Source organism: Mercenaria mercenaria, chromosome 10 (assembly GCF_021730395.1).
Source record: "Mercenaria mercenaria strain notata chromosome 10, MADL_Memer_1, whole genome shotgun sequence".
In the NCBI taxonomy this organism is placed as follows: Eukaryota; Metazoa; Mollusca; class Bivalvia; order Venerida; family Veneridae; genus Mercenaria; species Mercenaria mercenaria.
In genome coordinates, this window is record NC_069370.1 from 32748212 (window position 1) to 32776089 (window position 27878).

Below are 27878 nucleotides of genomic sequence, written 5' to 3' on the forward strand. Positions count from 1 at the left end.
CCACATTTTATACTAGGTCACACTCCTTGCAGCTGTAGAAAATGGATAGTGGTAATATTATTGCATAAATATTTCATTCCCAAAGCACTTCTTAGTATGTTCAGGATTTCATGGTCCCATTTAAGCAGAGTGATATTTTGTTTCAATTTAAAGGGCAAGGAAAGCCAAGCATTAAGTTAATTTTATATGAAAGCCACTTACCAAGCCTGTCATAGCACTGAAAGAATTTTTTAAAATTGGACCACTATTGAAAAAGATATGACAGTTCGAAATTTAAGAAAATTGCTGATCATGGAGTCAGCCATTTTGTGTGTTTATGACGTCGTTTACACACTGCTGAATTCTTTATTTAGCAAATAACCTTTTAAAAAGATTCATTTTATGTTTCTTGAGTGTAATATGTAAAACATGGTAATTTCTTTTATTATAGCTGGAAAAAATAGAGAAATCATTTTACAGAAATAAGTAAATACCATTAAAATATGTGTCTAGAAATTTAATAAATCTGCCATATTGTTTCTTGTTGTCATGGAAACAAAATGTCCGCCATTTTGATCAAATATTTAAATACTCATAACTTTCTCATTTTTAAGTTGATCTTGAAAATTCTTTCACTTCTTTAAATGTTTCAAGAAATTCCAGCAGATGGAAACATTGCCTTACTCTTTAAGCACAGTGATACCTCAGCTCAAGAATAAATTGACTGGTTCATAACTTTAACAGTAACTGCAGCTAATTAAATTAGGCTAATGTAATTGCTTATAAGAAAGAAGCCCAGTTTGTTAGGACTGACATTTTTTCTTATGATCAGCACGACAATATCATAAATATGAAAAAAAATGTTGGGTTAAGTTTATATCGAGAGGTATAGTGTTATTTTATAACTTTCCATACAAGGGTGAAAGAAAATTGCCTAGTTAGGTTTTTGAATATTATAATTAATTTTTAGTTTAAGCTGAGACTTGCCCAGTTAATGTAAAAATGTTATTAGAAATCTTAGGGGTAAAACTGATTTAGGGGAAAATTAAAGTAAACACCTTTTGTAAGAAAATGTTACATTTTCATAACCTGTTAATATACTAAATGGATGAAAAGGAAATCTAAGCATTAACCCTTACACTGCTAAATTTCTATAATGGACTGGTCCATCTTTCAATTTGGACAGTACCACTTACTATTCAAAGGGGTTTTCACCAAAAATTTACTGACTGAATAGCGAACAGTGCAGACCATGATCAGACTGCACGGATGTGCAGGCTGATCTTGGTCTGCACTGGTCGCAAAGGCAGAATCATCTGCCGCCAGCAGGCTAAGGGTTAAAGGTATTAAATTGATTGATGTTTTGACATTTCTCCTCAATTGGACATGATACAAATTAACATTCTCCAACAATGATGTGATGTTTACAAACATATCTTTTAATATATATAGATTTAAATGAGGCATAGGGAATTGAACATTTTTAGCTGGTCTGATTTTTGAAAAAATCTACGAAGTATTGTTGTCACTTTATCGTAGGCATTGGTATTGGTTAAAATGTTTGTTAAGGTCCACCTTTTCTCAAAAACCACAAGAGCTACAGCTTTGAAACTTTGCACATTTGTTTGTCATCATTAGGTGACCTAGTAGGTCCAGAACCACAACTCTGATTTGCATTTTATCAATATTATAGCCCTTTTTGCACTTAGAAAATTTGAGTTTCTTGGTTAAATATTTTGTTTATGTCCACCTTTTCTCAATAGCTATAAGAGCTACATCTTTGAAACTTTACACACTTGTTTATCATCATTAGATGACTGTGTAGGCCAAGAACCATAACTCTAACCTGCAATTTATCAGAATTATATCCCTTATTGTACTTAGAAATTCTGAACTATAACTCTTTTCTTACAATCATACTGACCAGCACTTGCAGATGAGCAATGGCACCCGTAGGCGGTGCTCTTGTTATAACTTGTCAAAGTCTGAATATTTCTAGTTTTCAGTACCAGTTACAGGTAAAACATACTGATCATGTTCAGATCTTTTGCCATATGAGCATCCGTGCAATCTGGTCAGGATCCATGCTGTTTGCTAGCGGTTTCTCTAATTGCAATAGGCTTTGAAAGCAAACAGCATGGATTCTGACCAGACTGCACGGATGCGCAGGCTGGTCTGGATCCATGCTGGTCGCAAAGCCATTATGTTGGTTTTCTCATGGCACGGCTCAGTTATGTTTTTGAAACTCGGCAGTGGCATCTAGAGTTTAGTATTTTCTCTATGACACAATAACGGAAAAAATTTCAAGCCTGATAATGGCAAGTTTTGTATCAAATCAAATACATATAATAAATAATGTAAATGGGAACAAGATAATGAAAATATGTTAAATAAAGACATGTAATATGTTAATATAAACTATCAAAGAAAGACAAAAATTGGAAAGAAAGGAAAAACAGACCTAAAAACATCTTCATGAGGACTTGTACTTAAGCAAATCAATTTGATTATTTGCTGTTGGTATCAGTGATTTACCTGACTGAGCTATAATATACATGTTTGGCTCTTAAAATGAAAATTACTGATGTGTTTATACAAGTTAAATAATGAACAAGTACAAAAACGAACAGTTGTTCTATGAGTAACATGAAATGGGTGCACCCTCCTGTTTTTGTGGGAATCACAATACTGTTGGAGAATAATACTGTCTATTGCTACAAAAGAACAAGAATTTCAAAAAATTTATACTCATTTATCAATTGTTTTCCTTTTGTCTATCATTTTAAGATTTGCTCGGTTTTCAAAGATATGCAAATGTTACATTTTGTTTTGAATATTATCATACTGTAATTACAGAGGTCAGAACATGTTTCAGTATTCCTGATATATGACTCCTGGTGATATAAGAAATTTACAAGTTATAATCTTTAGGGTGGATGAGGAAGGCTAAATTGCGTGGGTTTTCTTGCGGTGACAATTGACAATAGTATGTCTGAATGAACACATCAAGTTCCCATTTATTTGTTAAGATTTGTTTTACCACAGAATAGATATTTGGTTGAAACCATGAAATTTGATATTAGTAAAATTACTGATATTACTGTATACACAATGTAATTAATTTCCCTCCAGAAAGGAAGTACTTAATATCAGATTAAAATTTTATGTTCAATGTCTTTTAAGCTCACATGAGCACTAATTAAAAGTGGTGAAAGTGAGCTATTGTGATACCCCTGTGTCCATTGTTGACATCTATTTCACTGCTAACACCCTAGAGGTCACCGTTGTGGTCCAATCTTTTGAAACCTGGTCAAAAAGTGTCCCTAAGCAAATCTTGGACAAGTTTGAAAGTGGATTATCTTGGGGTCAAAAACTAGGTCATGAGGTCAAATAATAGGAAATTATAGAAAAAAATAGAAAAACTTTATAAACCTTACTTTTTACTTGCTCTAAATGAAACATGGTTATGACCATTCTAAGCTTCAAATCAGCAAAATGTACAGTGCAAATTCAATTTCATCAATGGACCTTCAGTAATAGTATTCAATAATAGTATTTCATTTTCCATATAATGTAGTGCCTTCAAAGGCAGACCATATCTTAGGTTAAGAGTGCTTAATTGCCTTTTCATGATTAAGTATGTTACATCTTCAAATGAGGTATATGCATTTATTCTAGTACACTGTCCACGGAAAGCCTCCATTGTGATTCAGAATTAGAGTGTAGCAGTTAGGGGCCTCCATGGCACAAGTTAAGGTCACTGACGTTGAATAACTGCCCCTCACCGATATTGGTTCAAGCTCGGGGCATTGAATTTGCACCTGGGGTCTTCCTACAGTTGCAAAGTGGCCATATGACCTATAATTGTGTTGGTGTGATGTTATACCCCAAAAAAATAAAATAAACCAAACACAGAAAGTTGATTTGGTCCTTTTCTATTGTTTGAGTAATTTTCATTCAGATACAAAATACATACATGGTTATGCAAGAAGTATGCTGGGACACCCACTTTAAAAAAACAACAAAAATTTCATATCCAGATGAAGTCTACAAAACTATTTCATTTATTAAATACAGTGGAACCCCACTAAACCGAAAAGCTTCTGGACCTGAGTAAAAATTTGTTTTTGACAGGGTTTTGATTTAAAGGGGTCTTTTCTGCAGAATGTTTGCTACATAACATAAATAGATAAATAGGTATAACATTACTAGTAACCTCCTAAGTAAAGTAGTAAACTAGTAAATCCTGATCTTGTTTAAACAACACCATTTAAGTTATTATGGGCATAAGCTACCAAACAGAGTAAATTTTGGTAATCATGTTAAAAGGCAAGTGCCAAGATTCTGATTACCTATAAAATTGTTTGTATATTTGAGCCACGCCATGAGAAAACAAATATAGTGCATTTGCGACCAGCATGGATCCAGACCAGCCTGCACATCCGTGCAGTCTGGTCAGGATCCGTGCTATTCGCTAACGGTTTCTCTAATTGCAATAGGCTTTAAAAGCGAACAGCATGGATCCTGACCACAGATGCGCAGGCTGGTATGGATCCATGCTGGTCGCAAATGCATTATGTTGGTTTTCTCATGGTGCAGCTCATTTGGTTTTCAGGGGTAATTTTATGTTGATAAATAGAGGTTCGATCTGGAAAGAAATATTCGGTTTCAAGAATAGAGGGGTTCTAGTTTACAGAGGTATTTTTAAGTGAAAAAAGAAGGCTTAATTTTGGGACTGCTAGATCTGTTCTGTTTGGAGGGGTTTCCAGTACATTACAGGACTATTATTCAGCATGTGTAGCTGTGAACCTGAACTTCTGTTTGGAATTTTTACTCAGTCAGTCAGGGGTTACGGTTAAGTGGGGTTTCACTGTATATGTATTTGTACTTGCTGTTCTATTGTAATCACTGGCTTATCCCATTGTAAAGGTGTTATATATTTAATTATGACTATATGGACTGATTATCCCCATTACAACACAAGTCGACATAGAAATTTGCCAACTGCATCAAAAATACAGTCAAACTCCCACTACAAATTTTGAACAATAGTTGTAATGCAAAATATCTATTGTAGATGAATGAAGTATGAATGTGTAGGATAAATTTACTATTGTTAACTAATAATTCTGACTGGTATTGCTTTTGTTATTTACTGACAGTTAATTTGCAAATTTATGACTAGCTAGACTCGCTGTTTCTGAACATACTCTGTCCAGAATAACAAAAAAGGAAAAATCATGGAGTACAAGAATTATTTGGAATATTTACAAGTTAGAATTGTTTTGAAATAATTGTCTTGGGGAGAGATATTGTTTTAAGTATTTTACTGTTGGAAGAAGGAGTTTGACCGTATGTGAACACCTTTCATTAGTGGCTGGTTGAGTTATCCCTCTTTATTTAAATAATCACATTTTACCCATGTATGTATAGCACCTTATGATTTATTTTCAGTTATGTTTCGCCTTTATGATGCGGATGGTAATGGACTTCTAGATTCCTCAGTAAGTACAGTAAAACCTCTCTACAATGGTCACAATAATTTCTGACTGTTGTAAAGAGGTTAAATGTAGACTAGAAATACTGGCAGTTTTAAATAGAAAAAAATGAAGAAAGATTTAAAATCACAGGGTCATTTAAGTCATAGTACACTGGAAATCTATAAGCTCACCAGAGCAAGAAGATTGGGGTTAAGATGTGAGCTGTTAGTTTATGTGGGTACTTTGGCATACACTTTCAGTTGCCTGTTCCTTTTCTTTGAGCACCTTTTTTTATGGATGTTTGCTTGACTTTGTCTTTAGCAACCTTGCCTGGACTTCCAACATTTTTGTGCATGCCAAATTTGTGGTTGTATTGGGAGGGGGTGGAAGAGGTACTTAGATTTACCCTTCTTCTTCCGTCCAATTTGGGTTGTGCATGTCTCAAAAAAATACTGTACTTGAGTCTTTAACATCATAGGATTTTTATTCAGCATTTGAAGTTGTGCACCATGGGCTTTCTTTGAGATTTCACTCTGCCAGACTAGAGTTATGGCTCTTGATTTTGTCAAAAATATGCTTAAAGGGCCTAAAAGATTGTGTTGCATGTATCTGGAAAAGAGTTTGTCCTAAATTCATAAAACATTGCCTGACTGTTATTCAGCATGTGTAGTTGTGAACCCGGACTTTTGTTTGGGATTTCACTCAGTCAGATGAGTGTTATGGCCCTTGACTTAGTCAAAATTATGCATTAAGGGCCTAAGTCTGTGTTGCAATGTTTTTGACCTATTGTCATGAAACATGGAGGATTGTTATATTGCATGCAAAATTATGCACTTGAGTTTTTGTTTTGAATTTCACTCAGCCATACCAGAGTTACTGCCCTTGATTTAGTCAAAAATATAAAGAGCAAGCAAGTTTGTGTCACATGTATCTCAGAAGTATACTAGGTTTCATATTCAGCATGTGAAGTTGAGCACCTTAGGTTTGTGTGGGATTTCACTCGGTAAGGGTAAGACCAAAGTGGCAGCCCTTGACAAGTCAAAAATATGCATAACAGGGCTTTTTATGCCCCCGAAGGGAGGCATATAGTTTTTGAACCGTCTGTCTGTCGGTCTGTCAGTCTGTCGGTCTGTCGGTCTGTCTGCATTTTTCATGTCCGGTCCATATCTTTGTCATCGATGGAAGGATTTTCAAATAACTTGGCATGAATGTGTACCACAGTAAGATGACGTGTCGCGCGCAAGACCCAGGTCAGTAGCTCAAAGGTCAAGATCACACTTAGACATTAAAGGTTAGTGCATTGATGGGCGTGTCTGGTCCATATCTTTGTCATCGATAGATGGATTTTCAAATAACATGGCATGAATGTGTACCACAGTAAGACGACGTGTCGCGCGCAAGACCCAGGTCCGTAGCTCAAAGGTCAAGGTCACACTTAGACATTAAGGGATAGTGCATTGATAGGCGTGTCCGGTTCATATCTTTGTCAGTGATGGATGGATTTTCAAATAACTTGGCATGAATGTGTACCACAGTAAGACGACATGTCGCGCGCAAGACCCAGGTCCGTACCTCAAAGGTCAAGGTCACACTTAGACATTAAGGGATAGTGCATTGATGGGCGTGTCCGGTCCATATCTTTGTCATCGATGGATGGATTTTAAAATAACTTGGCATGAATGTGTACCACAGTAAGACAACGTGTCATGTGCAAGACCCAGGTCCGTAGCTCAAAGGTCAAGGTCACACTTAGACGTTAAAGGTCATTTTTCATGATAGTGCATCTTATGGGCCTGTCCTGTCCATATCTTTGTTATTCATGCATGGATTTTAAAATAACTACGCATAAATGTGTGACACAGTAAGACGACGTGTCGCGCGCAAGACCCAGCTCCGTAGGTCAAAGGTCCTAAACTCGAACATTGGCCATAACTATTCATTTAAAGTGCCATCGGGGGCATGTGTCATCCTATGGAGACAGCTCTTGTTCTACCTAATCCACAGGGTCAAATAACAGCACTGCACCAAATGCCAGTTAAGCATCATTTTTTCCTAATATAAAACAAAACATTTAAATTAAAAGAAATAAATTCCTTGACAAAAATGAATATTTGATTGTTCAAAGAAAATGCTTGCCCAGGAAGTTCTTTTTCGCTAATGAAATCAAACAAATATTGGGAAAGGTCAACCCATTACTATTCTAGTTTAGTAACATGGCTGTCTGCACCTCAGCAAAACTAAATATATGATTCTATTGCTATATTCTTTTTTTGGTAAGTAAAAACCTTTCAAAACAATAGATTTTTTTTTTTGAAGCCCGCCCACTTAGCTCAATAAGGAGAGCGTAGATCTACGGATTCCCATTCGGGGCATAATGTTCTCCGTGATGATTTGATAAAATACTTTTGTGTCTGATGTCATTCGTCCTCCACCTCTGATTCATGTAGGAAAGTTGGCAGTTTCTTGCCAAGAACAGGTTTGTACTGGTACAGAATCCAGGAACACCAGTTAGGTTAACTGCCCGCCGTTACATAACTGAAATACTGTTGAAAAAATGGTGTTAAACCCCGAAACAAACAAAGAAACAAAATTATTTTTTTTAAATAAAGTACCAAAAACCTGTTGACAGAAAGTTCTTATACAATTAAAATCAAATGTAACAATATATCTTCACAACCTGATCTTTTCTGTTATTGGATAATTAAATGTTATTTTGAAAACAATACCGAAAAAGATTTATTAAGACTTAACAAAAAATTAACATGACAGAACAAGATTTGGACTATTTCTGCAAGTTTGGAGTGAATGATTGGAAACAATCCTGAAAGATAAATTCTCTAGGATACTTTGAATTATGTCTACCAGTAAAACCTGGGAAAGAAATGAAACCATTAAAATTAGATGTAAAAACATTCCCAGCTTATTTAATTTGCTGATGCTTTCTTTTCACTGATTTTGACAATATACTGAAAAAAAATATTGCAAAAGAATCCCAGTTGACCAAGGATCTTTTTCTCAAACCCCCAAGAGAAAGGTCTGATAAAGGGCATAAAAGTCCAAGGTCAAGGTCACACTTGGTGCACATATAGCTACATTTTATGCCCGCTTTATCAACTTCTGGAAGGATCTTCATGAAACTCATCAGTTGTTGCCCTCATCATTACAAAGTTTATGGTGCACAACCAAGATTACTATGTTCAAGGTCAAGGTCACACTTGGAGGTCATATGTCAGGATCAAAATTTTACTGTCCCTGCATCAAAGCAGCATCTAGGGGTATTAGTCACATTCAGTAATAGCTCTAGTTATTTAAAGTACATAATTTTAAGTGAAAAATCCATTTTAATATAACTTGTACGTACTAAATCCATTCGTCCATTGGTGAGCGACTTAAGATCGTCTTGGCCTTCTTGCTAATATAACCATGACACAGTTTTAAAGATGGGTTTGGGAAGAAGTATTTCAGTTTGGAATGGTTTTAGTTTAGGTGAAAGACAAAACAATAATTTCCAAAGAACCTGATATAATTTTACGTCTGTCAGACTTTACACGTAAAACACAGATTATTTGTCTGGAGCAAAAATATCTATCTCTGTAACCCATTGTCACTGACCGCACTTTGTTGTTAATCTTCTTGTTTTTACATACATGTATTGTCCATAAGTATTGACCTGGCACTCGTGAATATTCGTATATTTCTGTAAATTAATTTTTTGGTGCCCAAACCTTAATGGCAATAAAACTATTGAAAAAGGAATACAAAATATACATCTTATTTGACCACATGTCCCATTGTCGGATAGCTGTGCAGACAAAACATTCAGCTGCCAGTCTCGGCGGGGTGGGGTGGGGGGTTGTAAGTTTGAGTCAAGTTTTCGCAAATTTTATTTGCAGACTTGACAGGTCTAAAAATTGCCATTATTTTCATTAATTTTATAATGGTTTGTTTATTTAAAGTAATTCAGGATTCGTCTATGTGCATGTCAGTAAACCATTGTTTAAAATGTTGACTAAAATCTTTAAAACAGATTTAAAGATAATTTACTTGTCAGAGTCTTTTTCCAAGTATTTTCAGGAAAATCCAGCACTGGATTCAATGAACAGTTTTAGCAACTGGTGTCTGAAGAGGAAAAAGAAATCATTAATAACCTTTACCCTGCTAAATTTCTAAAATGGACTGGTCCATCATTCAATTTGGGCAGTACCATTTATTATTATGTCTCCCCAGGAGACATATTGTTTTTGCCCTGTCCGTCCGTCCGTCCTTCCGTCCGTTCGTCCGTCCGTCCATACGTCACACTTCATTTCCGAGCAATAACTGGAGAACCATTTGACCTAGAACCTTCAAACTTCATAGGGTTGTAGGGCTGCTGGAGTAGACGACCCCTTTTGTTTTTGGGGTCACTCCGTCAAAGGTCAAGGTCACAGGGGCCTGAACATTGAAAACCATTTACGATCAATAACTAGAGAACCACTTGACCCAGAATGTTGAAACTTCATAGGATGATTGGTCATAAAGAGTAGATGACCCCTATTGATTTTAGGGTCACTCCATCAAAGGTCAAGGTCACAGGGGCCTGAACATTTCCGATCAATAACTAGAGAACCACTTGACCCAGAATGTTGAAATTCATAGGATGATTGTACATGCAAAGTAGATGACCCCTATCGATTTTGGGGTCACTCCATTAAAGGTCAAGGTCACAGTGGCCTGAACATTGAAAACCATTTCCGGTCAGTAACTTGAGAACCACTTGACCCAGAATGATGAAACTTCATAGGATGATTGGTCATGCAGAGTAGATGACCCCTAACGATTTAAGGGTCACTCTGTTAAAGGTCAAGGCCACAGGGGCCTGAACATGGAAAACCATTTCCAATCAATAACTTGAGAACCTCTCGACCCAGAATGTTGAAACTTCATAGGATGATTGTTTATGCAGAGTAAATGACCCCTATTGTTTTTGGGGTCACTCCGTTAAAGGTCAAGGTCACAGGGGCCTGAACATTGATAACCATTTCCGATCAATAACTTGAGAACCACTTGACCCAGAATGTTAAAACTTCATAGGATGATTGAACATGCAGAGTAGATGACCCCTATTGATTTTGGGGTCAGTCTATTAAAGGTCAAGGTCACAGTGGCCTGTTCATGTAAAATCATTTTTGGAAATAACTTGAGAACCACTTGACCTACAATGTTGAAACTTAATAGGATGATTGGACATGCAGAGTAGATGACCCCTATTTATTTTGAGGGCACTTGATCAAAAGTCAAGGTCACAGGAGCCTGAACAGTTACTTGAGAACCACTAGGCCAAGAGTGTTGAAATTTAGCGGGATGACTGGACATGCCAAGTAGATGATCCCTATTGCAGCCAACCATCAGTGTCTCTTTGACTTTCGCTCCTGACCCCTATTGACTTCTTGCCTATAGGACTTTACATTGGGGGAGACATGCGCTTTTTTACAAAAGCATTTTCTAGTTTGAAGGGATGTTCACTGAAAATTTACTGACTGAGTAGCGAACAGTGCAGACCATGGTCAGACTGCAGGCTGATTTTGGTCAGCACTGGTCGCAGAGGCAGAATCATTTGCCGGCAGCAGGCTAAGGGTTAATATATACTTCTAAAAAATCAAGTAAAATGTGTGAAAAAAAAAGTTACATTATGAATAAAAGTAATACCCTGAAAATTATATCACATTGAAACTAAAAAAGAAAGGTCTTAAGTGAATTCGAACCCATAGTATGTGGAAGTCAGAGCTTACCACTTCACCACCATGTCATCAATTAATTAACTATATATGTCATTTTAGTAATATAGATGTTTTCAGGATACAAGTACTGAGTAAAGTATCGAAAACACCCAAACATATTGGCAAAAATCAATGAGTGCAAGGTCAATACTTGCGGACAATACAGGGATCATATTTTATGTGCATAGACTGTGATAATATTGCATACATATCCTTTCCGCAGCCTTAACGTACTAAAACGTATTAGCATCTGATGGCCCTTTCACGCTTCCGTAGAAACAACATTTATTACACGAAACTTATTTTGAAAATATTTCTGAAATGTCTAGGTCTGCAGCTCTCAAAAACAGTTATATCTTACATCTGAGGCATATACTGACACTCTCAGACAACATCAAAAATGACATTTTGAGTGATTTGATGATGTTCCAAAATTATCAATGTACCCTTGGTCCGTTATGGACCCCTGTGGGATTTGTATTTATCCAGAGCTCAAATATTTTTTCATAGATTAAAAGTTGACATGCTGTACTAAAGCCCAGGTAATTTCAATTCGTAATAAAGTGCTGAAAATTGGCTCCCCAATAGCAAAAAAAAAAAAAAAAAAAAAAAAAAAAAAAAAAAAAAAAATACGCACATACATTTAGACAGGGTGACCCCTGCGCGTGACCCCTGACTATCTACGAATCAAACTGTGGCTTTCGTTTTCGAGTTTAGCATTTCTACTTTCATTTTATTTACTTCCGGAAATGGCTGAAGGTCGAGTGACGTCATTTTCTATGTTGTCAAAAACATACACATGCCTGGCGAGATTGCATAAATATGTGCTGGCCGTCCTAAGGATATAAAGGTCTTCTGTATATAAGCATTCAGAATACAACCACTTTTATACTTGTATTTAATGTTGCACTTATACTATATTGGAAGTATTTTTGATCTGTTTTGAAGATATACAACAAATAAAATGTGATGTAAAAATTGCTGTAACAAAAACCATCTACTATATCCTTATAAGGACACAGATTGTTACAAAGACAAGTGTTAAAATTTGATTCACCAGATCCATTGCACCAGTTTTTAGATTCTTTTCCTTATTAGGATAAACACCAATAACTGTGAAGACAACATTTTAAAGGTCTTTCAGAAAAGGGAAGAAGGAAGCAGGAAATTTGTTAAGAGATCTTAAGAAATTATGTCTCCCACCACATAGTGGTGTAGGAGATATATTGATTTACTGCTGTCTGTGTGTCCGTGTGTCTGTCTGTCACAAATCTTGTCCGTGCTCTTTAAGTTGAACAGTTCTCATCCGATCTTCACCAAACTTTAACAAAATGTGTTTACCAATAAGTCCTCGGCCAAGTTCGATTACAAGCCAGATCGCCCCAGGCACTGAATTATGGCCCTTGAATTACCGAAAATTGGCCTTTTGACTCTTGTCTGCGCTCTAAGTTGAACAGTTTTCATCTGATCTTCACCAAACTTTAACAAAATGTGTTTACCAATAAGTCCTCGGCCAGTTTCAATAACAAGCCAAATCACCCCAGGCACTTCAGAATTATGGCCCTTGAATTACTGAAAATTACTCTGTACACACTTGTCCACATTCTTAAGTCGAACATGTCTCATCCAGTGTTCACCAAACTTGAACAAAATGTGTTTGCCATTAAGTCCTCAGTTAAGTTCGAAAACTTGCCAAATCGGCCAAGGCACTTCAGAATTATGGCTCTTAAATTACCAACAATCACTCTATACACACTTGTCCGCACTTTAAGTCGAAAATTTCTCATCCGATCTTTACCAGACTTGAACAAAATGTGTTTGCCATTAAGTCCTCGGCCATGTTCGATAACTAGCCAAATCGACCAAGGCACTTCAGAATTATGGCCCTTGTATTACTGAAAATCATTCTGTACGCAGATGCCAGTGATACATGTATTGGTGCATGGTTATCTCAGATAAAGAACTATTCAGATGATTAGGCAGTTGTGGGAGACATGCACTTTTCTCAAAAGCAGCTATGTTTTACTTTTTTTTCATGTTTTTAATGGACACAACTTACAACTGATATTTGAATACATTTGACAATAAATTCAAAATTAAAAGATATAGTACATGAATTTGATGAAAAGAGAATTTTATGTCAACTGATTGTTTGGGAATGTTGCATTATTGGACCTCAGTAAGAAACCCAGTTGTGGAACAGCAAACATATATGAGCCGTGCCATGGGAAAACCAACATAGTGGCTTTGCGACCAGCATGGATCCAGACCAGCCTGCGCATCCGCGCAGTCTGGTCAGGATCCATGCTGTTCGCTAACAGTTTCTCCAATCCCAATAGGCTTTAAAAGCGAACAGCATGGATCCTGACCAGACTGCGGGGATGCGCAGGCAGGTCTGGATCCATGCTGGTCGCAAAGCCACTATGTTGGTTTTCTCATGGCACGGCTCATATTATTATAATCACCATATGAATTCATGAAGTATGTTATACAGACAGTTGAAATTCGACTCAAAATTCCAATTATCTTGAAGACATTTTCAAGTCCTGTCCTGAAAACATGTGCACAAAATATTATTTTAAGTCAAATTTTGGTTATCTTGAATTAAAACGCTCAACCCATTGAAGTAAAAGATACCGAGTTTCAACTGTATAAATTTTGTTATACCTTCTAAGAAAGTTTTATTAACCCGTGCATGCTAAAAGGATGTATGAATTTTTCAAGCAGATTTCATCAGTCTTGCACAGTTTGGTTTCTTTCTCATTTGTCTGTATATGTCAATTGATTTTCTTGAAACCCTTGGGGATCTTTATGCAACTTGGCACAACTGTTCACCAGCTTTCAGAACATAGTTTCAGTAATGTCAGTTCAAGGTGAAACATTTTGCTGTTTGTTTGACATATATTAGCGGATTGTATTTGATGTGTCAGCTGCACTGATTTCAAACATGTTGGATATTTTTTTGTAAGACATAGGTCATACATTTAAGGTCAAGGTCATTTTCATTTATAAATGCTCTATAGAGATAGATCTTGCTCTGCAAAACAAAGTAGCATTACTCTTAATTGACTGTTCAGCTATATTTATTTTTACCACCTTCCAAATCATCACCCTCTCCCACTGTGAAAAGAAGTATGGATATTTTTTGCTCATTCTTTATTGCTGTGAGGACTCTTAATCTGTGAAACACTGCTCCCTCATACATCAGATGCCTAAAAGCTAGGGCTTACTTCAGCAGTTGTGTTGTCTCTGGTCTGGTCCTTATATTCTCTATGTTTTGATCACTGAAACTGCGGATAACTTGACCTTTTTGCTTATCCATTTGATGTTTTACATTAATCCTTATCATGCTTCAGCGATATGTGACCATTTGTGTCAATTCGCCGTAAAACCCAACTCACTCACTCACTTATCATGCTGGCCACTATTGATTCTGCCTTTGCGACCAGTGTAGATCATGATCAGCCTGCACATCCATGCAGTCTGATCATGATCTGCACTGTTTGCTATTCAGTCAGTATCTTTTTGGTAAGCACCCCTTTTAATAATGGTACTGTCCAGATTGAAAGATGGACAACTTATAGAAATGTAGCAGGGTAAGGGTTAATGTCATTTACTGTGAAATCATTTAATTTCATGGGGATGAAATTTCGTGGTTTTGGCAAAAATGGCTTTCGCATGTGATATTTAAATTCCTGGATTTTGACATTAATCAATCAGAATATACTGCTTCATTGGGATTAAAGTTCACAAAAGTTAATGATTTCACAATGTATTTTAGTTAAGCTTGTTAAGAAACTGGTATAGAGACTGGGCAACAATGGTAGTTTAATATAAATATTATATTGACTCTATTTTCAGGAACTGGATTGTATAGTGAATCAGATGATGTCTGTTGCAGAATACCTCGGCTGGGATGTTTCAGAGCTCAAACCTGTAAGTTATGGTCTTCCAGAAATTAGGAATACATATCGTAAACGCATATTTATGCAAAGCTTGTGTCAGTGTCAAATACTTATATTACTTTTTCTGTTAAAAAAATCAATTCTTGCAGAATGCCTGCCTGTTTTGTCACTTGTATATCTTTTAAGTTTGGTGTCTGATGAATATGACAGGGTGAGAGATTTTGAGTGTCAGTCCCAGTTGAATGATTTCTTGCTCAAAGATATCAATTTAAGAAAGTACCAGTTTCGCTAGTAGTTATTATGTCTCCCACATGAAGTGAGGGAGACATATTGATTTATTGCTATATGTCTGTATGTCCAAGCAACTCCTCTGACACAGCTGGATGTATTTACACCACACTTCCCAACGGTGATCATTGCCAAGCCTAGTTGTGCATATTTTCTGCATTTTCTGGAGTTATGGCCCTTGGTGCCTTGATGTTTTGGCCACTTCTCTTATACATTGTATTATTTGGCAAATTTTCACCAAACACTAAGGAGTAATCAGTGCCATTTCGTTCTTATGTGCGTTGGTAAAGTCAGGCTCTTTCATATTCGTTAGCATCTTCTAAAATTCAATTGTTCTGCTCGCTTCACATAAACTTCTGAAAAGTGCATTTTTAGCTCGACTATACGAAGTATAAGGAGAGCTATCCTACTCAACCCGGCGTCGGCCTCTGCGTCTTTCCGCGTCCGCACCTTGGTTAAAGTTTTTTTACACTTTCTCTTTTTTCATCATATCTCTGTAATTACTTGATGGATTTGATTCAAACTTAAAATAGTTATTCCTCATCATCACCTACATCATCTGACCTAAGGGCCATAACTCCTGTGCCAATATTTCATGATTTATCCCCCCTTTTCACTTAGATTTTCAAATTAAAGTTTTGATGCACTTTCACGCTATCTCTGTTATTACTGAATGAATTTGATTCAAACTTGAAATAATTGTTCAGCATCATCACCCACATCATATAACACAAGGTGCATATCTCTGGCACAAATTTTAATGAATTATTCCCCTTTTTTATGCCCCCGAAGGGAGGCATATAGTTTTTGAACCGTCTGTCGGTCTGTCCGCAATTTTCGTGTCCGGTCCATATCTTTGTCATCGATGGATGGATTTTCAAATAACTTGGCATGAATGTGTACCACAGTAAGACGACGTGCAGTGTGCAAGACCCAGGTCCGTAGCTCAAAGGTCAAGGTCACACTTAGACGTTAAAGGATAGTGCATTGATGGGCGTGTCCGGTCCATATCTTTGTCATCGATGGATGGATTTTCAAATAACTTGGCATAAATGTGTACCACAGTAAGACGACATGTCATGCGCAAGACCCAGGTTCGTAGCTCAAAGGTCAAGGTCACACTTAGATGTTAAAGGATAGTGCATTGATGGGCGTGTCCGGTCCATATCTTTGTCATCGATGATGTGATTTTTCAATAAACTTGCATGAATGTGTACCCACAGTAAGAATGATGTGTCACACGCAAGACCCAGGTCCGTAGCTCAAAGGTCAAGGTCACACTTAGCGTTAAAGATCATTTTTCATGTATGCATTGATGGCATGTCTGTCCATATCTTGTCATTCAGGGCATTGGATTTTAAAATAACTATGCATGAATGTGTGACACAGTAAGATAATGTGTCGCCGTCAAGACCCCCCTCTGTAGGTCAAAGGTTCCTAAACTCTAACATGGCCATAACTATTCATTCAAAGTGCATCGGGGCATGTGTCATCCAAACGGAGACAGCTCTTGTTACTTAGAATTTCAGGCACTTTCACTCTGTCTCTGTTATTACAGAATGAATGTGATTCATACTTAAAATAATTGTTCAACATTATCACCCGCATCATATGACACAAGGTGCATAACTCTGGCACCAATGTTTCATGAATTATTCCCCCTTTTTACTTAGAGTTTAAGGTTCATTTTGATGCATTTTCACTATATCTCAGTTATTATGAAATGCATTTAATTCAAACTTGAAGTACTTGTTCCACATCATCACCCACATCATATGACACAAGGTGCATAACTCCTGCACCAATATTTTATGAATTATGCCCCCTTTTTGTTTAGAATTATAGTTATAGTGTTTTGATACACTTTATATTTACCTCTCCTATTACTTAATATTTTTGACACAGACTCAAGCTATTGTGCAATATCTTCATCCACCATTGGAGTCATTAAACTCTCCAGTGACAGCTCCAGTTTCCTCAGATGTGCCCAGTTTCACAATCCAGCATCGAAATAGTCGAGCGCGCTGTCGCCTGTGACAGCTCTTGTTAACATGCACACCCAAGTATTGTTAAGATTTTACATTTCTAAATTTTGTAACTTTTGACACCTGGGAGGCATATTGACATCCTTCTTGTATGCGTACCTGTATAATTAAATAATTTGTTTAAAATAGAAAATTGTCTATTGGAAAGGAAATTTGTATTCCATATAGGTTGCTACATCAGAATCCTTATATGCATAGCTGTACAATTTGATAAATTTTTTTAGAAAGTTGGAAAGGAAATTTGTATTCTATATAGGTTGCTCTATCACAATTTTCTGTATGTTTCTACTTGTGTGTTGTTTGTTCTCCACCTATGGTTTATGTGTGGAAGCTGTCAGTTATATCCTAGTGGGTCATAATAATTAATTGAGCCGCACCATCAGAAAACCAACATGGTGCGTTTGCGACCAGCAAGGATCCAGACCAGCCTGCGCATCCGCGCAGTCTGACCAGGATCCATGCTGTTCGTTGATGGTTTCTCTAATTGCAGTAGGCTTTGAATGCGAACAGCATAGATCCTGACCAGACTGCACGGATGCGCAGGCTGGTCTGGATTCGTGCTGGTAGCAAACACACTATGTTGGTTTTCTCATGGTGCGGCTCATATGTTGTCAGTGCTTGTTCTAAATCCAAGCTCACATAGCTGAAATACTTTAGACCCACGCTTGTAATTTGGTTTGTGTCAAGCCATAAAAAAGGAAAATTATAGTGTTTTACTCCCACACAGTCAAATTATTTCACATTTTTGGCAAGATGACTAATGTAGGATTATGCAAATGAGGGGTGATTAGAAATCCTTGACATTTATATCCTGTTGCAAACAAAATAGCATTGAAAAAATTAAGTGATTGCATTTCGCCAGTTGGTTCATTTTACATCATGAAACTGGCATTTAAAATATTAGATTGTCATAATGTTTGTTTGACATGCTATATCAAAATATTATTGTGCAACCTTGGGAAGTTGATTGTTTTTATACATGTAGGTGTTATTACATCTCAACATTTTTTCAGGGTATATTGAATTTTACAGCCCCGCCTTCATACATGAACTTTGATCTTTACTGTTATAAAAAAATATTGACAGTTTGTATATTGGCATATATCTTATATTATTATTTTTGTTGGCAGGATTTTACATATATAAAAATAATTCAGTCATCGGACATACGTGAATGGTAATGGGGAAATATGCAATGTGTGACTATTATCACTTCATCAATTATTGCATAAACAAATGAAGACCTGATGACCTTGACCTTGCATTGAAGAATTATTGAGCCCTTTTCATGAGGCGTTATTTCTGTTCTGCAAAGGGACAGCATACAGACACTGTCTTGTCTATCTGTCAGTCCGCTGCACTTTCCTTGTTAGCTCACCTGAGCACAAAGTTTTCAAGGTGAGCTATTGTGATCACCCTTTGTCTGCCGTTGTCCATCATGAGTCATCTGGCATCAGCAATTTGACTGTTAACATTCTAGAGCTCTTACTGTGAGCCAAATCTTGATGAAACTTGGTCAGAACATTATCCTCAATAAAATCTTGTATGCCTTTGTTTATGGGACGTCTTGTATCAAAAACTAGGCCACTAGGTCAGTTCATAATAAAACCTTGTTAACATTTTAGAGACCACATTTTCTACCCCATCTTTAAGGAATTTTGACAGGACGTTTGTCTCATTAAAATAAAAGGTCAGGTCAAATCATTGAAAAACTTGGTTAATAATCTACCAGATTTACATGAAATATGGTCAAAATGTTTGTTTCTATGAATGCTAGACCAAATTAGATACTAGGTAATCAGGGGTAAGAACTAGGTCAGATGAGCGAGACAGGGCCATCATGACCCTCTTGTCTGGAGTATTAATACAAAAAAATGCATTTTCTTACGCCTTATATGGTGCTCTTAAGATGAAAAAAAAAACAAAACATTTTCTATACACGTGCATTGTCTTTTGATAGCACATTTGCAATAATTCTACCCTCCTGGTACCTTAAAAGTTGTCTGCCCCTCAATGAATATAATTAGTTGACTAAGCAGTATCGGAGATCAACCATTGGTTCTACCTGTAGCCTTGTTAAATCAGTTCCTGTGCTTAGATCATGACACATTTCTTGATCTTTGTCTTTGATCTATTCTGTCATACAATATACTGCCAAAATAATTGTATTTAGCCAAAACACACATTGCATGTTCTTTACTAAACCTGTATGAAAAGTGAGAAAAAATTCCCAACATCTTGTCCACACAAGATGAAAAATTACCATAATATTGAATACATGTATATTGGATGAGAGTTAAAGGTATGTGTATGTTAGAAAGCGTGGTTGTATTTCCCCAACTAGCTACTAATTAAACTCCTTGCAACAGCAATAAAAATGAGCCACGCCATGAGGAAACCAACATAGTGCGTTTGCGACCAGCATGGATCCAGACCAGCCTGTGCATCTGCATAGTCTGGTCAGGATCCATGCTGTTCATTTTCAAAGCCTATTCAAAGCGGATGCACAGGCTGGTCTGGTTTCAGGCTGGTCGCAAATGCACTATGTTGGTTTTCTCATGCCGTGGCTCAAATGATTTCCTTGAGAAAACCCATCCGAAAATGATTACCATTGCAAATGAATACCGTCAGACATTCCGAATACATGCATATTTCATGGAAGAGATTGTCCCGTGGCCATTATCATAATGTTTTTCCATCGGGAATATTTTGTCATACTGTTATAGAATATTGATAAGTATTTCTCTCTCTATAGGCTGTGGTGGGAAATTGGAAAATTCAATTTGGAGTTCCCTACAGACCTGATATAGCAATTAAATTCAATCATATCTTATTGTTTCTATACACTTAGCCATTAATACTTTTAATTGATATTTTCCCCCATTAACAGGGTCCTTAATTATCAGTCATCAGTTCTAAATATCAAAAATTACCAGTGGGAAGATAGAATGAGAGAAAATAGAGCACTGCAAAACCTATATATACAGTGCATGGCCATAGCTGGACTAGAAATTATTGATGCCAAAGTGCTGCACAAAGCTGTTAACTGGCTTTATATGTAGATATAGTTAGCGACATTTTGCACTGAAGAGACGATGTTATATGTAGGTGCTACCGGTAATGGTCACTGTTAACTTTGTTTGTCTTGAATGCATTTAGGAGTGTTTTCCTGCATAAATAGGACCAAAAACAGGACATTGTGATAGGTATGTGAAGGCCCAGGACTAAAGGTGTCTGTGACAAGCTGTGCAAGTCAGTGTAACCCAGGATACTGACACCTGTAGAGCACATTAACATGCCTGTAAAGACAGATTTTTTTCTTTCCAATTTAGTTAGACCATTTTAAGTAAACCAGTTAATTAACCTCTCTAAATGGGTAACTTAACCTTTCCAAAGCAGTGTATTAACCTCTCCAGGGCAGTGATTTAACCACTCTTAATGAGTAACTTAACCTCTCCAAAGTCTTAAAATAACCACTCTAAATGAGTAACTTAACCTCTCCAAAGCATTAAATTAACCTCTAAATGATAACCACTCTCAAATTAAAATAACACTCTGAATTACCTCTCCAAAGCATTAAATTAACACTCAATGTAACTAACCTCTCAAAGCTAATAACACTCTAAATGAGTACTAACTTCCAAGCCTAAATACCACTCAAATGAGTAACTTAACCTCTCCAAAGCATTAAATTAACCACTCTAAATGAGTAACTTAACCTCTCCAAAGCATTAAATTAACCACTCTAAATGAGTAACTTAACCTCTCCAAAGCCTTAAATTAACCACTCTAAATGAGTAACTTAACCTCTCCAAAGCCTTAAAATAACCACTCTAAATGAGTAACTTAACCTCTCCAAAGCATTAAATTAACCACTCTAAATGAGTAACTTAACCTCTCCAAAGCATTAAAATAACCACTCTAAATGAGTAACTTAACCTCTCCAAAGCATTAAATTAACACTCTAAGATAACTTAACCTCTCCAAAGCTTAAAATAACCACTCTAAATGAGTAACTTAACCTCTCCAAAGCATTAATTAACCCACTCTAAATGAGTAACTTAACCTCTCCAAAGCCATAAATTAACCTCTCCAAACTTATTAATTAACCACTGCTGAGCAGTAAATTAATTTCACCACAGAGGTAAATTAACTTCTCTAATTAACCCTTCCGAAGGAGTAAATTAACCTCTTCAGAGAACCTCTCCAAGGCAGTAAACTAATCTTTTCAAAGCAGTATATTAACCTCTCCATAGCAGTGATTAACCTCTGTGAATTATTCTCTCCAAATTGGTAAATTAACCTCAAGAGTAGTAAATTAGTAAATTAATCTGTCCAAAGGAACAACCTCTGTATAACAAACACTTTAGTCTGCCTAGTGGTATTTGCTCAAAGCGGTTTCACTGTTATTTTAAGAATAAGGAATATTTTAGGCTACAAGTTCTGAGTTCTTGTGTTCTGTCCTTTTAACCTTTAGCATGCTAGATAAATTGTCGTCTGCTGGAAATGTCGTCTGCTAATTGTAAAGTTTTCAATTTGCTCCAAAATTGAAGAAATGTCAGAGTAGCAAACACTTGGAACCTGATCGACGCGATTATCGGGTGATCTGGTCCAAGCGTTGCAAAGGCTTTATGCCTGCAGCGGCTAAGGTTAGTGAGGTGTATGCAGTTTTAATAAGTCATTTGATGAAATATTCGTGCTCACTTATAGGCAATATAGAATGAATGTACAAGGTAAATACCGTCATAAAATTGAAAAAATGTACAAAATAATATGACAAATAACCAAGTTTAACCAGTTTTAACTTTAAGAAGCTGATTTACATATATATTATTTTTTCAGATTTTAGCAGTAGCTAACTGGTGAGGCCATTAACATACCCAGAAGAATTCTGCAGACTTGATAACATTAGATAATTCAAATCTATATTTGAGCCATGCCATGAGAAAACCAACATAGTGGGTTTTTAACTGCGACGCAGCTGTAGGATTTTCCAACCAGGCCTGGCGCATGGACCGCGCAGATCTGGTCGGATCCAGGCTGGTAATTCTGGATTCCATGCTGGAACAGCATAGCCCCACTCCATCCAGCTTGGTCTATCCATCGTGCAAACCCACTATGTTGTTTCTCATGGGATGGCTCATTTTTCTGTATTTCAGATATTACAAGATATGATGATAGAAATAGACTATGATTCGGATGGTACTGTTACACTCGAGGAATGGAAAAGAGGGGGGATGACTACTATTCCACTTCTTGTTCTTCTTGGGCTAGATACAGTAAGTTACCTCCCTTTTATTTTCCTGAATTAATTCTATTGTATATCACCCTGTATTTACAATGAAGAGCTCTAGAAGAGATGATGGTTTAGTCTTATCAACATGTCCATTATGTTTAACTCTTACTCTGCTAAATTTCTATAATGAACTGCTCCATCATTCAATTTGGGCAATACCATTTAATATTTGAAGGGGTGTTCAATTAAATTTAATGACTGAATAGCCATGCAGTCTGATCTATGTCTGCACTGGTCACAAAGGCAGAATCACTTGCCGCAAGCAGGCAAAGGGTTGAAAAGTTAGCTACATAACTTTTCAGAGAACAAGAGGGAATAATAGTTTTGTAAGGTTTTTTTTTTCGTTCAGAAATTTAGGGTCTCCTGAAGGAAAATAAATGTTAAGAATTTTCTTAACGTTTATTCTCCTTCCACTTATTAACTTTGTTAAATTTGAGAACCTTTTGACCCAGAACCTTCGACTTTGATAGCATGACTGGGCATATTAAGTAGATGACCCCTTTTGTTTTGGGGTCAGTAAGTCAGAAGGTCAGTGTCAAAGGGGCCTGAAACCTGAAAACGGTTTCCACTCTATAACTTGAGGACCGCTTGACGCATTATCTTCAAACTTGTTGGCAGTATTGGGCTCATGAAGTAGTTAACCCTATTGTTTTGGGGATGAGTAGGTCAAGGTCATTGTGATCATGGGACTGAAAATAGGACAACCTATCATGGGGGGGGCATATATGTCTCACAAACAGCTCTTGTATTACGTATAAAACTTTTACGATGCCTAAAAATTAAAACCTGCATGAGCATGGGTCATTTAAAATAATACTATACCAGAAAAGATTTTTTTTTGTTTTGCATGAAAATTAACATTTTCTTTTATCAAGTTATAAAAGACTACTTTCACACTAGGGTGACAGGCTTTGCAAGGTGGTCTAGTATATCTATTCGGACACTTGATATAATAATTCTAATTAAGGTTACAGACTTTGAATGGCATTCAGCAGTTTCGTTTGATTCCGTAGTTTCTCTATGCTTTGTTTTTGGATTCACCGTCTTTAGAACAACAAGCCGGAGAATGCAGAGAACTTGCAAAGGGATTACATAAATACAGAAATAGCTGAATGTTGTTACAGGTCAGCTACCTTGGATGTTAACATTGTACTTTCTATTAACATTTTCTCACAAGGAGCTAGTATATTTAATATTTTGAAAACACACTAGTTGAATGCATACCAATTGAGCATAGTTTGACAATACATTGATATATCAGTTAACTCTTAAAAAAATTGTGTCAGTATATCATTCATTTATAAAACGTCAGTGCAACCCCCTAGCTGATGATTAAGTCCTTACTATTTTGTGGGCAGGTTTTTAACTTGTCATTGACAAATAAAATTTCATCCAAAATTGATTTAATTTGAGTTAGAAATGTATCTAAAATGTAAAATGCATGTAGATTTTGTATGCTGTATTTAATGAATGTTGTATTCTCAAATGGAATTTGTGTTCACTTTTTTTTGCAATTTTAACTTTGAAAGTTGGTGCTGAAAGTTGGTGCTGAGAAAAACAAGACATAAAATTTGAACCAGTTATACTGGTGCTTCCTTCAAAGAAGAGGGGAGAAATCATTTTGCATATGTGTTTACTTCAAAACTTATGATTAACTTTCTTAGTATATTGTTGATTTACTTTCTTAGTATATTATTGTGTAGAGTTTTGGGAGTAAAAGTATTTTGTGTAACAATTACACACAATAGGGGATACCCTATACATTTTATTGTGATTCATTGTAACAGCTTGCTTCCAAATCAATAAGTTACATAATAGAAGTAATTTTTTGAATAAATAAAATACCCTGATGCTGTTATGTGTAAGTAATTAACATAGGATTAATGTTTTCAAGTGATAAACCTTTTCCAGTTTTACTGTCATAATAATTGGGGTGACTTACTTTTGGAAAACTAAACATTAACTTAGAATATGTTTTTACCCCCCAAGCAAAACATGAAAGTATTTAACTCCTATCCCTTGTTTTTATCCTTTAAATTAAAAAATCACTATGAATTTATTTAGAGCAGGGGTAAATTTCATTATAGACCTATCTGAAAGCATGCTACTCAGTGATCTGAATATATATATAAAAAAAAAAAAAAACTATCAGAAAAGGAAGCAGTGTCGAAATCTCAAATTTCTTAAAAAAAAAAAAAAAAAAAAAAAAAAAAAAATAGAATGCTTTTTATTCAAGAGTGGTCGTGAGTTGTGGATATTTTGATTTTTGCATCTCTATACTACATAGTGCTTTTTAGCTCGACTATTCGAAGAATAAGTAGAGCTATCCTACTCACCACGGCGTCGGCGTCGGTGTCGGCGTCTGCGTCGGCGTCGGCGTCACACCTTGGTTAAGTTTTTCGTACCAGTCCACATTTTGACAAAGTCTTTTGAGATAAAGCTTTGAAACTTTCAACACTTGTTTACCATCATCATGGCCAGTTATAGGCAAGAGCACATAACTCCATCAATGATTTTGGCTGAATTATGGCCCCTTTTGACTTAGAAATCATGGTTAAGTTTTTCGTACCAGTTCATATTTTGACAAAGTCTTTTAAGATAAAGCTTTGAAACTTTCAACACTTGATTACCATCATCATGGCCAGTTATAGGCAAGAGTACATAACTCCGTCAGGGATTTTGGCTGAATTATGGCCCCTTTTGACTTAGAAATCATGGTTAAGTTTTTCGTACCAGTTCATATTTTGACAAAGTCTTTTAAGATAAAGCTTTGAAACTTTTAACACTTGTTTACCATCATCATGGCCAGTTATAGGCAAGAGCACATAACTCCATCAATGATTTTGGCTGAATTATGGCCCCTTTTGACTTAGAATTCATGGTTAAGTTTTTCGTACCAGTTCATATTTTGACAAAGTCTTTTAAGATAAAGTTTTGAAACTTTCAACACTTGTTTACCATCACCATGGCCAGTTATAGGCAAGAGTACATAACTCCATCAGGGATTTTGGCTGAATTATGGCCCCTTTTGACTTAGAAATCTTGGTTAATATTTCGTACCAGTTCATATTTTGACAAAGTCTTTTCAGATAAAGCTTTGAAACTTTCAACACCTGTTTACCATCACCATGTCCAGTTATAGGCAAGAGTACATAACTCCATCAAGGATTTTGGCTGAATTATGGCCCCTTTTGACTTAGAAATCTTTGTTAAGTTTTTTGTACCAGTTCATATTTTTATGAAGTGTTTGACATATGGCTTTGAAACTTTTATCACTTGTTTAGTATAATAGTCTCTATCTGTAGGAAATAACTCTGCCGTCTATTTTGGCTGAATTATTGTCCTTTTTGGACTTTGAAATTGCCTCATATATTGCCATTTAGTGCAAGACTTATCGAAATCAAAGTAATACAGGAACATTGTTTGTCTAATCTATTTATTTCTTTAGTCTGAATATCCGTGGAAATATTTTGACCCCATTCTTCAATCAATTCTTTGAATAGTCGAGCGCGCTGTCATCAGACAGCTCTTGTTCAGAATACTACAAAACTTTTTTTGAAGAAATCCAGTTGAATTTCAAGTGGAGCTGATTGCAGCACTCTGAAATCAGAACTTTCCACATTCAATTTGAACTTTAAGTTAATTGCATGTTTTCTGGAACATTTTTCTCTGAAATTTAATAGGCAAAATGAAAGTAATGAAAAAGCAATGTGTAAATTATTTGTAGAAGTAGATTTTTTTGTTCATGTTGTACATGTATATATGTTTTCATTTTTTTTTTTTTTGTTTGAATTATTTTTGTTGTGATTGCATTTTTATTTTCAGTTTTGCATGATTGTTTATGCTTTCAGGAGGTATGTTTTCTGAATCCACCAATCAGGTTGTACTTAATATCTTCTGTTTTCATTGGCTTTACTTTCTTAGTTATGTCCCATGTAACAAGGCTTTTGATTGGCCAATTATTTTAGATGCTAACATAAATGCTAGACAATTTCAAATAATTTTTTTATAGAAACCAGGCTCTGATATTATAAAACTGAGTTTTGAGACCAGTCTAACACTGCAAACTTGCTATCGGTCAATTTGAAGATTGGGGCTTAGAATCAGCCAATCAGATGCTTAGGCTTTTAGACTGCTTTTCAAATTTAGATTTATAAACTTGGAACCTGGATTTTGATTTTTTATGTTGAATAAACCTGGAAGATGGAATTGAGTTTGATGCATGTTGAATTAAGTACACCGCAAAACGAGTATTAAAATCTTTTTAAGAGTTTATGCACTGCTTTGCATGTAAAATTTTGTCCCTGCTTGGTTTCAAGTGACATTACTAAAAATGGTAAAATTTGTTTCTATTTGGATTTGTATTTGTACTTGAGAGTTATAAAAATGAAATTAAAACATACTGCTTCATTGCATAACATTCAGTGAATATGCTTATATCTTCTCTATTTATACCATATATTGCATTTATATGATTGATTCCAAAATATTCCTTCCTATCATAATCACAATTCCATTATCGTAGTCACAATGATGAATTAAATGATCGCAGAGCTCACTGTCATGATTCCAATTATAACTGTCACAATTAAGAATGATCACTGGCCTAGTCACAGTGAGCAATAAAATCATATAAATGATCTGTATCATAATAATAGTGATCACTTTTATGATCACAAAGACCACTATCATGATCATATTAATTACTAACATGCTATCATGATTAGGATGATCATTATCATGATCACAGTAACCATTATCATAATCACTGTAACCTTAGATTATCATGATTACAGAAAGACTATTATTATGATCATAGTAACCATTATCATGATTGCAGAAAGACCATTATCATGATTACATAAAGACCACTGTCATGATTAGGATGATCACTGTTGTGATTATAGTAACCGCTGTCATGATCACAGTAACCATTATCATGATCACAGAAAGACCACTATCATGATCACAGAAAGACCACTGTCATGATTAGGATGATCACTGTTGTGATCATAGTAACCGCTGTCATGATCACAGTAACCATTATCATGATCACAGAAAGACCACTGTCATGATTAGGATGATCTCTGTTGTGATCATAGTAACCACTGTCATGATCATGATCACAA

The 27878-nt window shown here is 35.9% G+C and overlaps 1 protein-coding gene across 5 annotated transcripts in view; it reads left to right on the plus strand.

Annotated features, from left to right (window-relative positions):
* Positions 1–27878, plus strand: part of LOC123559480 (diacylglycerol kinase beta-like) — a 150362-nt gene that overhangs the window by 87975 nt on the left and 34509 nt on the right. For 4 of the 5 annotated variants that reach the window (XM_053552632.1, XM_053552635.1, XM_053552634.1 and 1 more), the window contains exons 8-10: positions 5434–5483; positions 15077–15151; positions 22613–22732. In XM_053552632.1, the coding sequence (XP_053408607.1) occupies positions 5434–5483; positions 15077–15151; positions 22613–22732 (245 nt within the window). Of the gene's footprint in view, positions 1–5433; positions 5484–15076; positions 15152–22612; positions 22734–27878 lie in introns of all 5 variants that reach the window. The other variant, XM_053552631.1, reaches the window with a different exon arrangement.